The 16,194-nt window shown below is 40.9% G+C and overlaps 1 protein-coding gene across 1 annotated transcript in view; it reads left to right on the top strand.

The window, feature by feature from the left end:
- LOC139409150 (protein tyrosine kinase 7b) overlaps positions 1 to 16,194 on the top strand; it is a 206,400-nt gene that overhangs the window by 160,823 nt on the left and 29,383 nt on the right. Inside the window, exon 6 of the mRNA XM_071153919.1 lies at positions 2,780 to 2,910. Coding sequence (XP_071010020.1) covers positions 2,780 to 2,910 — 131 coding nt within the window. The remainder of the gene's footprint in view (positions 1 to 2,779; positions 2,911 to 16,194) is intronic.

The raw sequence follows: 16,194 nt of genomic DNA, 5'->3' as shown, positions 1-16,194 counted from the left end.
CAGCCTACCTGTTGATGGCTCGTTGTCGCTTACTCCTTCTCATTTCCTTCTCTCCTTCTCAATTCCTTAATTTTCTTCCATCTTGCATTGCATTAGTGAACTCTCACTTGACTTGCTACACATTGAGCCTCTTTGCCGCTTTGATTGGCCAACATAAACAACAAGCTACACACGTGAAGGCTAACGGTCGGCTACCAGTCTTTATATGGGGCTGGACCGTGTACATCATATGCTGAACACAAAAAGAAATGCAACATGCAACAATTTCAATAATTTTACTGATTTAACATTTCATGTAAGGAATTAAAGCAGAATGAAGCAGAATTTAAATTGAAATAAATACATTAGGTCCTAATCTATGGATTTCACGTGACTGGGCAGGGGTGGGCAGCCATGCTGGGCAGCCATGTTTGGGCAGTTAAGGGCATAGGCCCACCCACTTGGGAACCAGGCCCACCAACTGGGGAGCCAGGCCCAGCCAATCAAAATAAGTTTTTCCCCACAAAAGGGCTTTATTACAGACAGAAATACTCCTCAGTTTCATCAGCTGTCCGGACGGCTGGTCTCAGACAATCCCGCAGGTGATGAAGCCGGATGTGGAAGTCATGGGTTGGCCTGTTTACATGTGGTCTACGGTTGTGAGGCCGTTTGGACGTACTGCCATATTATCTAAACCGACGTTGGAGACGGCTAATGGTAGAGATAGAAACATTCAATTATCTGGCAACAGCTCTGGTGGACATTCCTGCAGTCAGCATGCCAATTTCACACTCCCTCAAAACTTGAGACATCTGTGGCATTATGTTGTGTGACAAAACTGCACATTTTAGAGTGGCCTTTAATTCTTCCTAGCACAAGGTGCACCTGTGTAATTAATGATCATGCTGTTTAATCAGGTTCTTGATATGCCACACCTGTCAGGTGGATGGATTATCTTGGCACAGGAGAAATGCTCACTAACAGGGATGTAAACAAATGTGTGCACAAAATTGGAGAGATATAAGCAGGACAGACTTAGTTATTTTCCTGCAGATCTTTTAGCCCTTTATAGAACTAGTTTTGTTGATCGAGTGGTAGAGTGTAGTGCTTGATACAGTACATATTCCTCTTTCGCATTGAGGTTTGCAGTGTTATTCTGTCTAGTGTTAGCCATGCTACAAGCTTGTTGTGAGCTAAAAAATGAGTTCGCAAACACAACCTACACCCGCCTCCCGAAAACAAGCTCCGCCGGTGAAATGGCAAACACACACAATCAACACACATGCACCAGTACGATAAACAGAGAGAAGGCGGAGAACTTGCTCACTGTATGGATCCTGGCTGCACTTTACTAAACGAGCGGGAGATTACCACCTCGCAAGTTAGTGCTGTGGATACAAGCAGTATGCGGGGCAGTAAGCCAAACACCGGTAAAAGATGCTTGGGAGAGACAGTGGTAGGAGCATTCACTTTCCCACGGAACGAGCAGCGTAAACAATGTCAGAGTCCTTCCGGGTTGGAGTTAAGATCAGAATGAATGGTGGATTGCCATGCACATCCCTATCAAAGAGATCGGGAGCTGGGTGATTACTTTTTTTAGGTTACAAACAGTGTTGAAAATAGTCCCTACTTTTGTATCATTTTCCCAAGTGTATATCAATAAAGTAATACTCTAATGTACTCTAAACGAACAAAAACGTATATAATATAAAGGCTTAATATAGGCAATTCATAAAGCATGCATAAGCACAACATAAATGCTTCACAAATCATTTATATGCAAGTCATACTACATACATGTAGTATGTGGGACCTAAAAATTGTATCTATGTGTATTACATGGCACTAGCCTTGGCGATAGCATTTCTCTCTCACTGCATATTTCACTTCCTTTAAAGCTACATTTTGGTATTTAAAAAAAAACTAACATTCAAGAATCAATGGCTATATATCATTCATTTAAAAGTTTAAAAACAAATACATCAATCTTAGGCTGTAGCTTTAAATGGCAGTCCGTCTAGTAGCTAGCCAGTGAAACCTAGTATCATATTGCTATGAGGGAAGAATAGATAATGATGGTGTGCCAGTCTGTCTTGCTCTCTGTGTTGTTATTGGATGTGAAGCTCCTTAGCTGTCAGACTTTGAGCTGACAAAAGGTCAGACAGTTAAGAGTCTTTATCCTCTCCATCACACACACCGATACTCCTCTTTCCCTACCAGGGGCCAGAAAAGGGGCATGGCGTACACTGGGCCCGATAGAATAGACACATACCCTTTTCACACTGAGCCGAGCCAGGCTGTTGGCCTGGTTACGAATCCACCACAGCTGGAACCCTGCTGGAAAGGACCATTTGAAAAGAAAATATCCAAGCCTGCAAAGCCAACACAGTATGGTTCAGGTCGGCATGGTAGTGTGAAAAGGGTATTACCCTGAGTGCATACTGTAAAATCACCTATTCAAAATATGTCTTTGCATAGCTAAACCTGTTCTATTAAAGGAAAACTCCACCCAAAAACAATATTTTGGTATTGGTTTCATTAGTCCATTGTTGACATAGTCCCAAAATGTTTTGCTTGTCAGCACTTAAGTTTTCAAGATATGTAACTTTCAAAATACAGAAATCATCCCTGTATGATGCATTTTGGGACAATTTTGGGGTGAAATGTTCCTTTAATGTACGTACCTTCTTCAGTTTCTACATTCGTACGATGGTTTGGTTGAGAGTATCAGCAAGTGAATGGCAGTATTGATGTTCATCTGAGTACTACCTGTGTCCCCTTTCCTCTCCTCTCTCCATAGAGTGATCCTGTACACTAACGGCACCCTGCTAATCACCCAGGTGAAGCCCAGAAACACTGGCTCCTACAGGTGTGTGGGTAGAGGGCCCCGGGGCCCCGACGTCACGCTGGAGGCCTCCCTCCTCATAGCAGGTACTACACTAACATACACACAGATACACACACATGCAGACGTAAACACACACACACCTGATTGAATGTGTGGAATGGAGGATATATGGCAGTGTTGAAGCAGCAGCTATACTTCCTGGGATCCACACAAAAACATAAAACACGACAAGTAACAAAACACCAATACACTGATAGAATCAAATCAATCAATTAAATGTTTTATTTGTGACATGCTTTGTAAACAACAGTTGTAGACTAACAGTGAAATGCTAACTTACGGGTCCTTTTCCAACAATGCAGAGTTGAAGATAAATGTTTTTTTTTATTATTTTTTTATTATAATGGCTCAAGGAATAATTATGCAGTGAGTGATGAATAACACAAACGATTAAAAATAACATGGCTACTGTGCCTTTTCAGAAAGTATTTCATACCCACATTTTGTTGTGTTACAGCCTGAATATATACAGTGCCTTGCGAAAGTATTCGGCCCCCTTGAACTTTGCGACCTTTTGCCACATTTCAGGCTTCAAACATAAAGATATAAAACTGTATTTTTTTGTGAAGAATCAACAACAAGTGGGACACAATCATGAAGTGGAACGACATTTATTGGATATTTCAAACTTTTTTAACAAATCAAAAACTGAAAAATTGGGCGTGCAAAATTATTCAGCCCCCTTAAGTTAATACTTTGTAGCGCCACCTTTTGCTGCGATTACAGCTGTAAGTCGCTTGGGGTATGTCTCTATCAGTTTTGCACATCGAGAGACTGACATTTTTTCCCATTCCTCCTTGCAAAACAGCTCGAGCTCAGTGAGGTTGGATGGAGAGCATTTGTGAACAGCAGTTTTCAGTTCTTTGCACAGATTCTCGATTGGATTCAGGTCTGGACTTTGACTTGGCCATTCTAACACCTGGATATGTTTATTTTTGAACCATTCCATTGTAGATTTTGCTTTATGTTTTGGATCATTGTCTTGTTGGAAGACAAATCTCCGTCCCAGTCTCAGGTCTTTTGCAGACTCCATCAGGTTTTCTTCCAGAATGGTCCTGTATTTGGCTCCATCCATCTTCCCATCAATTTTAACCATCTTCCCTGTCCCTGCTGAAGAAAAGCAGGCCCAAACCATGATGCTGCCACCACCATGTTTGACAGTGGGGATGGTGTGTTCAGCTGTGTTGCTTTTACGCCAAACATAACGTTTTGTATTGTTGCCAAAAAGTTCAATTTTGGTTTCATCTGACCAGAGCACCTTCTTCCACATGTTTGGTGTGTCTCCCAGGTGGCTTGTGGCAAACTTTAAACAACACTTTTTATGGATATCTTTAAGATTTGCAGTGGTCTGATACTCCTTCCATTTCAATATTATCGCTTGCACAGTGCTCCTTGGGATGTTTAAAGCTTGGGAAATCTTTTTGTATCCAAATACGGCTTTAAACTTCTTCACAACAGTAGGTCCTAAAAGCGCAGAGAGCCTGCCTGGTGTGTTTAAAGCCCAAAAAGATTTGTAAACATCTTCGATAATATTGAAATGATGCTCTCAGCGCTTTTAACGGACCTCTGAGACTATCACAGTGCAGGTGCATTTATACGGAGACTTGATTACACACAGGTGGATTGTATTTATCATCATTAGTCATTTAGGTCAACATTGGATCATTCAGAGATCCTCACTGAACTTCTGGATGTGAGAGTTTGCTGCACTGAAAGTATTAAAAGGGGCTGAATAATTTTGCACGCCCAATTTTTCAGTTTTTGATTTGTTAAAAAAGTTTGAAATATCCAATAAATGTCGTTCCACTTCATGATTGTGTCCCACTTGTTGTTGATTCTTCACAAAAAAATACAGTTTTATATCTTTATGTTTGAAGCCTGAAATGTGGCAAAAGGTCGCAAAGTTCAAGGGGGTCGAATACTTTCGCAAGGCACTGTATATATTTTTATGCTTACCATCTACACACAATACCCCATAATGACAAAGTGAAAACATGTTTTTAGAAATGTTTACAAATGTATTGAAAATTAAATACAGAAATATCTCATTTACATAATTAATCAAACCCGTTTGTAGCAGCACCTTTGGCAGCGACTACAGCTGTAAGTCTTTCTGGGTAAGGCTCTAAGAGCTTTCTACACCTGGATTGTGCAACATTTGCCCATTTTTACTTTTCAAAGTTCTTCAAGCTCAGTTAAATTGGTTGTTGATCCTTGCTAGACAAGCATTTTCAGGTCTTGCCATAGAAGTCTAAGCTGTAACTCGGCCACTCAGGAATATTCACTGTCTTCTTGGTATGCAACTCCAGTGTAGATTTGGTCTTGTTTTTTAGGTTATTGTCCTGCTGAATGGTGAATTCATCTCCCAGTGTCTGGTAGAAAGCAGACTGAACCAGGTTTTCCTCTAGGATCTTTCCTGTGCTTAGCTCCATTCCGTTTCTTTTTTTATTCTACAAAAACTCCCCAGCCCTTAACGATTACAAGCATACCTATAACATGATGCAGCCACCACTATGCTTGAAGTGGGACTCAGTAATGTGTTGTATTGCATTTGCCCCAAACATAACTCTTTGTATTCAGGACAAAAAATGAATTGCTTAGCCACATTTTTTGCAGTATTACTTTAGTGCCTTTTTGCAAACAGGATGCATGTTTTGTAATATTTGTATTCTGTACAGGCTTTCATCATTTTCCCTCTGTCAAGTAGGTTAGTATTGTGGGTTAACTACAATGTTGTTGATCCATCCTCAGTTTTCTCCAATCACAGCCATTAAACTCTGTAAGTTTTTTAAAGTCACCATTGGCCTCATGGTGAAATCCCTGAGCGGTTTGTTTCCTTCCTCTCTGGCAACAGAGTTAAGAAGAATGCCTAAGGCCTCCCGTGTGGCGCATCGCAGTGCTAGCTGTGCCACTAGAGATTCTGGGTTCGAGTCCTGGCTCTGTCGCAGCTGGCCGCGACCGGGAGGCCCATTGGGCGGCGCACAATTGGCCCAGCGTCGTCCGGGTTAGGGGAGGGTTTGGCCGGCAGGGATATCCGTGTTTCCTCCAACACATTGGTGCAGCTGGCTTCTGGGTTGGATGGGCATTGTGTCAAGAAGCAGTGCGGCTTGGTTGGGTTGTGCTTCGGAGGACGCCTCTCCAGAGTCCGTATGGCAGTTGCAGCAATGAGACAAGACTGTAACTACTACCAATTGGATACCACGAAATTGGGGAGAAAAAAGGGGTGAAAAAAAGAAGAAGAATGTATCTTTGTAGTGACCAGGGGTGTAGTAGTGCTGCCGGAGAGCGGATGAGCGGCGTTCCCTCATATTTTTCAATTTGAGAATAAGCAGAGCTGGTAAAACTATTTCAGGGAAATTAATTTGGATACATTCTAAATGAATTCTATTTAATTACAACATGTTCATAAAACTCCATGGACCCTCTCTTGTGCAGTGGAACTCAGAATGATATTTGACCACTTGGTTACAGTGCCACCATTCTGACGAGGACACCCACAACCAGAGTGGCCACGGCAAAGCCCAAGGAGCCTGACCCTCTGTGGAAGTTGCTGTTGCCCTGCTTGGGATGTTTAGCTTGTAATGGCTATTGGTTGAATATATCCAAGTTGGAGGTAATAATGCATTTAGGTTCTAGTTTATTGAGATGCATTACACCACACCAAAAGCTTGATTTTATTGCTGTTTTTAAATTAATTTCCTTCAATTCTGCGTTGTAATGATTTTATTTTCACTACTTGGTCAATTGATTTGATGATTTAATCTATGCAAATGAATTCTATGAATTGATAGTTCACCTCAGTTAAAAAAAAATGTATTCTGTAATAAGGTATATTGTAACCATGTGTTCAAGCTAATCAAATCAACGTTTATTTATTATACATAGTGTAAGCTAAAACAATACAATAAAATGCCTACTCGCAACTAAAGCTCTCCTCGCATACAGTGCTATATTTATTTGTATTTACATTAGGCTATAGCCTACAACTAGCTATACCACGTAGACTTACACTTATTACGCTTTTTCCTTAAGTGGCCTAATAGCAGAACTATCATTCAGCTATCCTTCAACTTCTATTTCATCATTGCGTGATCTTGGTGTTGTCCATTCAGAACCACGAAGAGTGCTCCAATCGTTTAAAATAACACTCATCAAGATTCGTTTGCCTACGCCTGATAGTCCTACTTATTATTATTGTTATCATTACAAATAGAAGACGATCACTTCTCACAGTGGTGCTCGTTTAGTCAAGTTAGATCAAAGCTGAATCAATGTCTCGCAAGATGACATAACGATTCATTTGTATTTTACAGAACAGAATATAATAGCAGAGTAGGACTATAACAATCCTTTTACACCAAAAACATCTGCTCATTTTAGGATGGTCAGCTGAAGCTGAATAGTCCCCAAAAAAGGGTCATGCGCCAACACTCAACAGAGCCCGCCACTATTCAGGATGTATGCTTTGACTGAAACAAAATAAAAGGCTAATAGCGTTTTACATTTTTTAAACATTTGCTCTAATCCGCTCAAAAAATAATAATTCAATAAGATAGAAATGCATTGGCTTTTTCCATGACACTGATTTGAGATCAATCAAATGATTGGCATGCAGATGCAGTTTCACCAGTAAAACGTGAGTAATTATCATTCACAGTTGACAGTGATGATGGTCTATTTTGAAATGAGGTATGTCTAACTTGGTGTTTGAGGGTATCATTGTTGAGTGGTCCCCTGCAGCGTACCATCGCAAATATGTGATTGGAACAGTAGCAACAGAACGTATGATGCCACAAACACGTCTAAACAGCGTCGTTGTCTGAAAAGCATCTAAACAGTGTTTTGTACTGATTGGAAATAAAGGACTTCACAACTTTATTCCTCAAGTTCACCTTTTATTGTAAAAAATAAATGCGAACTTCATCATCCAAGCATCACAGGGAACACATCCACAGCCAAACTCATTCCATAAACCAGTCTAAATAACAGGTTGCGCTGAAACGGAAAATAACCACCTACAAACAAGAGGGGGAAAACAGGCTACCTATGTATGGTTCTCAATCAGAGACAACGATTGACAGCTGCCTCTGATTGGGAACCATACCAGGCCAAACATATAGAAATATAAACACAAGAACAAAACATAGAATGCCCACCCCAACTCACGCCCTGACCAACCTAAAATAGAAACATACAAAAGGAACTAAGGTCAGGACGTGACAACATCTTTGGTGAGTACATGGGAAAATGTAATATTGTTTAGAAAAGAGATGCGTGTAAACTAAGTTAACAGCAGCTACATTCTTTACATTCTTTTAACTAAGTCCGAAAAATATTAACTTAGTTTAGCCACTTTTCAACATATTACAAATCTTTGATGTACTTGTTACAGTGTATACAAGAACCGGAGCACATTACTTAAGTCGTTTACAGTTTTTGACAAATCACAAATAAGATCAAATTTCATCACCTCACAGATCATCACCTCAAATACAAGCCTACTGCCTAGCCTAACTGTAGTGTGAAAGCTAAACAGGGTTGGCAGATTTTGGTGAAACTATTTTAGGAGGGTTTGTGGGTGGGTTTGTTTAATTTGTGGGATATTTCAAGTCCATGATGGGTAGGAATGGGGAAAGGTATCCTGGGGGGATATGATGCAGGAAATAGTACTGTTATTATCAGTAAATATGGGGCAAACACAGAGGATGTCTGCAAGCTAAATCAAAATAAAACCCCTGGAAAGGGGGCTCTGAGCTGACAACCCTGAGTAACGATATTTACAATCTAAGTCAGTCGAGTGAACCATCCCTTCACCTCGTTTTGTTATAACATCTTTGGTCTAACAGATGTTTATGTGACAACCAGAATGCATTGTATGATGTCATCAAACATGGCGCCACACATACAGTATCTGTCATTTCGTTTAGCATTAGCTCATCATAATCAGTACAATCTTCAAAAAGTATTTTGTACCCAGTACTTGAAAACATGTGAATAAAACAGTAAATACATTATGCTCCATACATACATACTGTAAATACATACAGTACCAGTCAAAAGTTTGAACACACTCATTCCAGGATTTTTCTTTATTTTTACTATTTTCGATATTGTACAATAATAGTGAAGACGTCACAACAATGAAATAACATATATGGAATCATGTAGTAACCACAAAAGTGTTAAACAAATCAAAATATATTTTATATTTCAGATTCTTCAAAGTTGCCACCATTTACTATGTCACAACTCAACTGATTGGCTCAAATGCATTAAGGAGGAAATCAATTCTACAAATTAAGGTACACCTGTTAATTGAAATGCATTCCAGGTGACTACCTCATGAAGTTGGTTGAGAGAATGCCAAGAGTGTGCAAAGCTGTCATCAAGGCAAAGGGTGGCTACTTTGAAGTATCTCAAATGTAAAATATATTTTGATTTGTTTAACACTTTTTTTTAGTTACAGTGCCTTGCGAAAGTATTCGGCCCCCTTGAACTTTGCGACCTTTTGCCACATTTCAGGCTTCAAACATAAAGATATAAAACTGTATTTTTTTGTGAAGAATCAACAACAATCATGAAGTGGAACGACATTTATTGGATATTTCAAACTTTTTTAACAAATCAAAAACTGAAAAATTGGGCGTGCAAAATTATTCAGCCCCTTTACTTTCAGTGCAGCAAACTCTCTCCAGAAGTTCAGTGAAGATCTCTGAATGATCCAATGTTGACCTAAATGACTAATGATGATAAATACAATCCACCTGTGTGTAATCAAGTCTCCGTATAAATGCACCTGCACTGTGATAGTCTCAGAGGTCCGTTAAAAGCGCAGAGAGCATCATGAAGAACAAGGAACACACCAGGCAGGTCCGAGATACTGTTGTGAAGAAGTTTAAAGCCGGATTTGGATACAAAAAGATTTCCCAAGCTTTAAACATCCCAAGGAGCACTGTGCAAGCGATAATATTGAAATGGAAGGAGTATCAGACCACTGCAAATCTACCAAGACCTGGCCGTCCCTCTAAACTTTCAGCTCATACAAGGAGAAGACTGATCAGAGATGCAGCCAAGAGGCCCATGATCACTCTGGATGAACTGCAGAGATCTACAGCTGAGGTGGGAGACTCTGTCCATAAGACAACAATCAGTCGTATATTGCACAAATCTGGCCTTTATGGAAGAGTGGCAAGAAGAAAGCCATTTCTTAAAGATATCCATAAAAAGTGTTGTTTAAAGTTTGCCACAAGCCACCTGGGAGACACACCAAACATGTGGAAGAAGGTGCTCTGGTCAGATGAAACCAAAATGTAACTTTTTGGCAACAATGCAAAACGTTTTGTTTGGCGTAAAAGCAACACAGCTCATCACCCTGAACACACTGTCAAACATGGTGGTGACAGCATCATGGTTTGGGCCTGCTTTTCTTCAGCAGGGACAGGGAAGATGGTTAAAATTGATGGGAAGATGGATGGAGCCAAATACAGGACCATTCTGGAAGAAAACCTGATGGAGTCTGCAAAAGACCTGAGACTGGGACGGAGATTTGTCTTCCAACAAGACAATGATCCAAAACATAAAGAAAAATCTACAATGGAATGGTTCAAAAATAAACATATCCAGGTGTTAGAATGGCCAAGTCAAAGTCCAGACCTGAATCCAATCGAGAATCTGTGGAAAGAACTGAAAACTGCTGTTCACAAATGCTCTCCATCCAACCTCACTGAGCTCGAGCTGTTTTGCAAGGAGGAATGGGAAAAAATGTCAGTCTCTCGATGTGCAAAACTGATAGAGACATACCCCAAGCGACTTACAGCTGTAATCGCAGCAAAAGGTGGCGCTACAAAGTATTAACTTAATAATGAATTAACTTAATAATAATTTTGCACGCCCAATTTTTCAGTTTTTGATTTGTTAAAAAAGTTTGAAATATCCAATAAATGTCGTTCCACTTCATGATTGTGTCCCACTTGTTGTTGATTCTTCACAAAAAAATACAGTTTTATATCTTTATGTTGGAAGCCTGAAATGTGGCAAAAGGTCGCAAAGTTCAAAGGGGACGAATACTTTCGCAAGGCACTGTATGTCACATATCAAATCAAATCATATGTTATTAATCACATGCGCCAAATACAACAGGTGTAGTAGACCTTACAGTGAAATGCTTACTTACGAGCCCCTAACCAACAATGCAGTACAAATAAGAATAAGAAATAAAAGTAACAAGTAATTAAAAAGCATCACTAAAATAACAATAACGAAACTATATAGGACCCATGTCAAATCTTTAACAGTCTCATGAGCGGGAATAGGTTTTGTCGTGCCCTCTTCTCGACTGTCTTGGTGTGCTTGGACCATGTTAGTTTGTTGGTGATGTGGACACCAAAGAACTTGAAGCTCTCAATCTGCTCCACTTCAGCCCCTCGATGAGAATGGGGGCGTGCTCGGTCATCTTTTTCCTATAGTCAACAATCATCTCCTTTGTCTATACTCGCTCTCCGACGTTTGAGGTGGCCAGTCTGTTTATTATTACGCACACCTGTCACCATCGTTACGTGCACCAGCACCTCATCAGACTTACCTGGACTCCAGCACCTTCCTGATTACCTTCCTGATTACCTCCCCTATAACTGTCACCCTTTTTGGTTCTTTCGCTAGATGTTATTGACTCTGTTTGTGTTCCATGTCTGTATGTTACTTGTGTTTCTTGTTTTGTTCTATGTTAATTTATTCAATACACACCCCATACTTGCTTCCCGACTACCAGCGTACACGTTACAGAATAACGCCTCACCAAAGGGGAGCATCAGGGAGTGGTTTTTGTTTTTTGTTTTGTAGGTGACGTCGGGTCCGGGTTTCGCTACCGGAGCTACCAGGGATGCCTAGGCTCGCTCATAGGGCTTCCATGCCTCTGCTGGCTCGTCAGGTTTTCAAGACTCGGTTGGCCCATCACGCGTCCGTGGCCGAAGTTACCGAGGATGCCTCAGCTAGTTCGTCAGGCTTCCTTGCCTCACCTAGCTCGACAGGTTCACGAGACTCGGTTGGATCATCAGGCTCCCATGCCTCAGCCGATTCGTCAGGCTCCCATGCCTCAGCTGTCTCAACAAGTTCCCACTCCTCAGCAGAAGCGATCGGCCCGCTCCTGGTCCCTGGGACTGTCCCTCTGGTCGGCGTCCTGCGGCTGGAGCCAGTCTGCTTATTGTTACGCACCCCTGTCACCATCATTACACACACCAGCGCCTCATCAGGCTCACCTTCCTGATTACCTTCCCTATAATTGCCACTCCCTTTGGTTCTTTCCCTAGGCGTTATTGACTCTGTTTGTGTTTCATGTCTGTTCGCTACTCATGTTTCAAGTTACTACATGATTCCATATGTGTTATTTCATAGTGTTGATGTCTTCACTAATGTTCTACATTGTAGAAAATAGTAAAAAATAAAGAGAAACCCTTGAATGAGTAGGTGTGTCCAAACTTTTGACTGGTACTGTAAATGTTTTACATCTTCAACAAAAGAGCCCTGAGAAAACATTTTGTAGGTTTTTTTAATAAATTACTTTAGGTCCAACTTTTGGCATTTTGGCTTTCCTAGTTCTTGCCACAATGTTATGGTCACTACAGCCAATGGGAACTGATATTGCTTTGGTGCAAAGTTCTGCAGCATTTGTGAAGATATGATCAATGAGAACGGATGTCACAGATCAAACACAGTTGGTATGCACTATATGTAACGGCTCTCATTGGTGGTAGGAAGAGTAGACCAAAGCGCAGCGGGGAAAGTGTTCATGATACTTTTATTCAAAAAACACTCAAACAAAATAACAAAAGCGAAAACAAAAGCGTACAGTTCTGTCAGGCTAAGACACTAAACAGAAAACAAGATCCCACAACCTAATGGTGGGAAAAATGGCTGCCTAAATATGATCCCCAATCAGAGACAACGATAGACACCTGCCTCTGAACCACACTCGGCCAAAAACAAAGAAACAGAAAACATAGAATTTCCCACCCTTGTCACACCCTGACCTAACCAAACATAGAGAATAATAAGGATCTCTAAGGTCAGGGCGTGACACTATAGTTGGTTTAGTGATAACCTGGGTTATATTAGTCACAATTAGAAGCTTTAGAGGACAGCTTGTTCCTAACCAGTCAATGCTCAGGTCACCCAGAAAATAAACCTCTCTGTTAACATCACACACATTATCAAGCATTACAAACATATTATCAAAATACTGACTGTCAGCACTTGGTAGCCTATGCAGGTGACCTCTTTTCTGTAGATGTTATAAACTTGTATTGCTACTGCTGTAACATCAAATTAACATCAAATTATCTTAGTGAGTTTCAGAGATGGCCAGTATATGAATGTTATTGATTTCATTAACATTATTTCTAAGACTACATATATTAATATAGGCTATTATTAAAATGGGCTACCCTTTCCTGTGTAGCTTATCATAGATAGACATAATATGGAGAAGAACATAAAATACAAATACAAACATTGTTTGGCTAATAGAGTCAGTCAATCAGGCACTTGAGTGTCAGTTGGTGTATGTGTGTGTTTGTGATGAAGCTACTGACCCAGAAGTTTAGCTTAGCTTTTGGGAGGGAGGGTGGACAATGAGCTTGTCGTAGCGGATGTAAGCACGCTCTTTGGCAGCCTTCATATGGATTTTAGTTATTGTGTATAAACATACATTTCACTGGAGATGCATCTATTAAGCAGCTAATCTGGGTTGTGTTCATTAGGGCACACAATGCAAAAAGGTTTTAAACGCAACGGAAGACTAAAATGAACGTTTCTGATTAGACAAGTCCAGGTAGTAGTACCTCCCTGTTTCAGTCCATTGTCGTCCATTTTGTTCCTAATGAACATGACCCAGGTAATTTTTGTTTTCTGATGATGGATCAAGTGTCACACCCCTCCCAGGCCCTAGTGTACCTCGGTTACTGTGGCCCCCGGGACTTTGTATGGGCCCTAACTGGGCCCCATACAGGGGCCTCTGCAGTCTTCACCCAGTGAACCACACTCCATTTACATACCTTAATTCACCTAATCTGTTGTTAATCCCTGAAGGCATTAAACTGGAATTGTGTCACATCGACCCGGGTTCAGCGTATTTGGGACAAGTTTAAACAGTCACTCTGTTTAAACACACACACACACAGGCATCAACAGGCACACACAGGCACGCACGCACACACACTCCCTTTCATCTGCTGAAGAATGTGGTGCGTTTTTTACATCTTAACTATAATGAGTCTCAAATGGCAGTCTATTCCCTATATAGTGCACTACCTTTGAAAAGGCGAGAGATTGGGACTATAAGGTTCTATCTGCATTTTTTATTGACATATTCTATTTTATTGATATATTCTGTTCCTTATTCTGTTCTACGTTCTCTACCTACATAGGACTCTAAATACCCCAATTCATGTTAAGTTCAAAAGAATACAAGATAAACATTTCTGACACCATTCAAACCATTGAGGGTTCAGAAATATAAAGCCAATTATCTCAGAATCATCTTTTTGCAGATAGAACCGTACAGTCCCAAGCTCTCAAAGGGCCCATTGGTCCCTGGTCAAAATGTGTGCACTATGTAGGGAATAAGGTGTCATTTGAGACTGTGTTTATATTAACCTGGGAAGGATCAGGATCAAACTGGTGACCTGCTTTGAGAGGCATGTTTGGCAATGCACAGCTAATGACTTCCAGTTAAGAGCTGCACCTACTGTAGTAGCTCACAGTAGTAATGAAAGAAAGAGAGGCAGTCTTGTGAGTCTTAACTGTAGAGCTCCTGATCGCATTCCACTTACTGTATACTGAGTTGCCTGCCAGTTGGAATGGACGATATATGGCAGTGTCAGCCTCCCTCCCTCCCTCCCTCCCTCCCTCCCTCCCTCCCTCCCTCCCTCCCTGTCTGTCTGTCTGTCTGTCTGTCTGTCTGTCTCGTGTGTCTCGTGTGTCTCGTGTGTCTTTCTCACTCCTTCACTTAGGGGCAGATATCTCCTGTGATAATCTCATTCCCTTATTGACATACGCCCCAGCTGTATCCTCCACAGGCGGTGTGCTGCTTCCTGCTCTCCTCTTCTCATCTCCTCTCCTCCCTCAGAAGCTGTTTCCTCCCCTGCTTCCTTCCTCCCTCTCGCCTTCCAGCTGTTTCAGACTCATTGTAGAGACCACACACACACGCATGAGCTCACATGCGTGCATGTACTCACACACACACACACACACTATCATGTATGGCTTTGTTAGGAAAGAGAATGTGGGATGATTTGAATAGAGCAGTTAGTGGGAGACATGGGGTGTCATGTGGCAAGTTGACAGCAGGTGAGGTATGACCTAAATTGCCTAAATGAATATCAAATGGGTTTGAGTAATTGTGTGTAAAAAAAATAAATAAAAAATAAATAAAAAAAAACATGTCACTGGAGATTAAATTAAAATGCAACGAAAAACAAAAATGTACGTTTCTGATTGGACAACTCCAGGTAGTAGTACCTCCCTGTTATAGTCCATTTTCTGTACCTGGGCCCTAACTGGGTCTCATACAGGGGGTATCTGCAGTCTTAACCCTAGTGAACCACAGCTCCATTTAAATACCTTAATTCACCTAATATCTTGCTAATCCCTTAAGGCAGTGGTTCCCAAACTGTGGGACAGGCAGGGGGGGGGGGGGGCTCAATTTACTCTTCAAAGTTGTAATAGTGGAAGGCACAATTTGGAAATTGGGTAGTGCATCATCATTTTTCCTCATCATGTTACATACCATAGAACTATTTATAACTTGTCAGAAATGTCCAGATCAGCCCATGTCAGCTAACATTTTTTTAGCTAGGTTTTTTTGGCCCAATAGATTTTGTTGTAATGTTTGATACACATTAGACATGGCGAAATGTATATAATTGCAAGTAAATTAGATTTAAAATGGCATTGAAATATACTGTATATATACTGTATATATATACTGTATACTGTACTGGATGTATTTCAAGGCCTACCTTCAACCTCAGTGCCTCTTTGCTTGACATCATGGGAAAATCAAAAGAAATCAGCCAAGAGCTCAGAAAAAAAGTGTAGCCCTCCACAAGTCTAGTTCGTTATTGGGAGCAATTTCCAAACGCCTGAAGGTACCACGTTCATCTGTACAAACAATAGTACGCAATTATAAACACCATGGGACCACGCAGCCATCATACCGCTCAGGAAGGAGACGCGTTCTGTCTCCTAGAGATGAATGTACTTTGGTGCGAAAAGTGCAAATCAATCCCAGAACAGCAGCAAAGGACCTTCTG

This window comes from Oncorhynchus clarkii, chromosome 1 (genome assembly GCF_045791955.1).
Source record: "Oncorhynchus clarkii lewisi isolate Uvic-CL-2024 chromosome 1, UVic_Ocla_1.0, whole genome shotgun sequence".
In the NCBI taxonomy this organism is placed as follows: Eukaryota; Metazoa; Chordata; class Actinopteri; order Salmoniformes; family Salmonidae; genus Oncorhynchus; species Oncorhynchus clarkii.
This window is presented reverse-complemented; position numbering and strand designations above follow the sequence as displayed.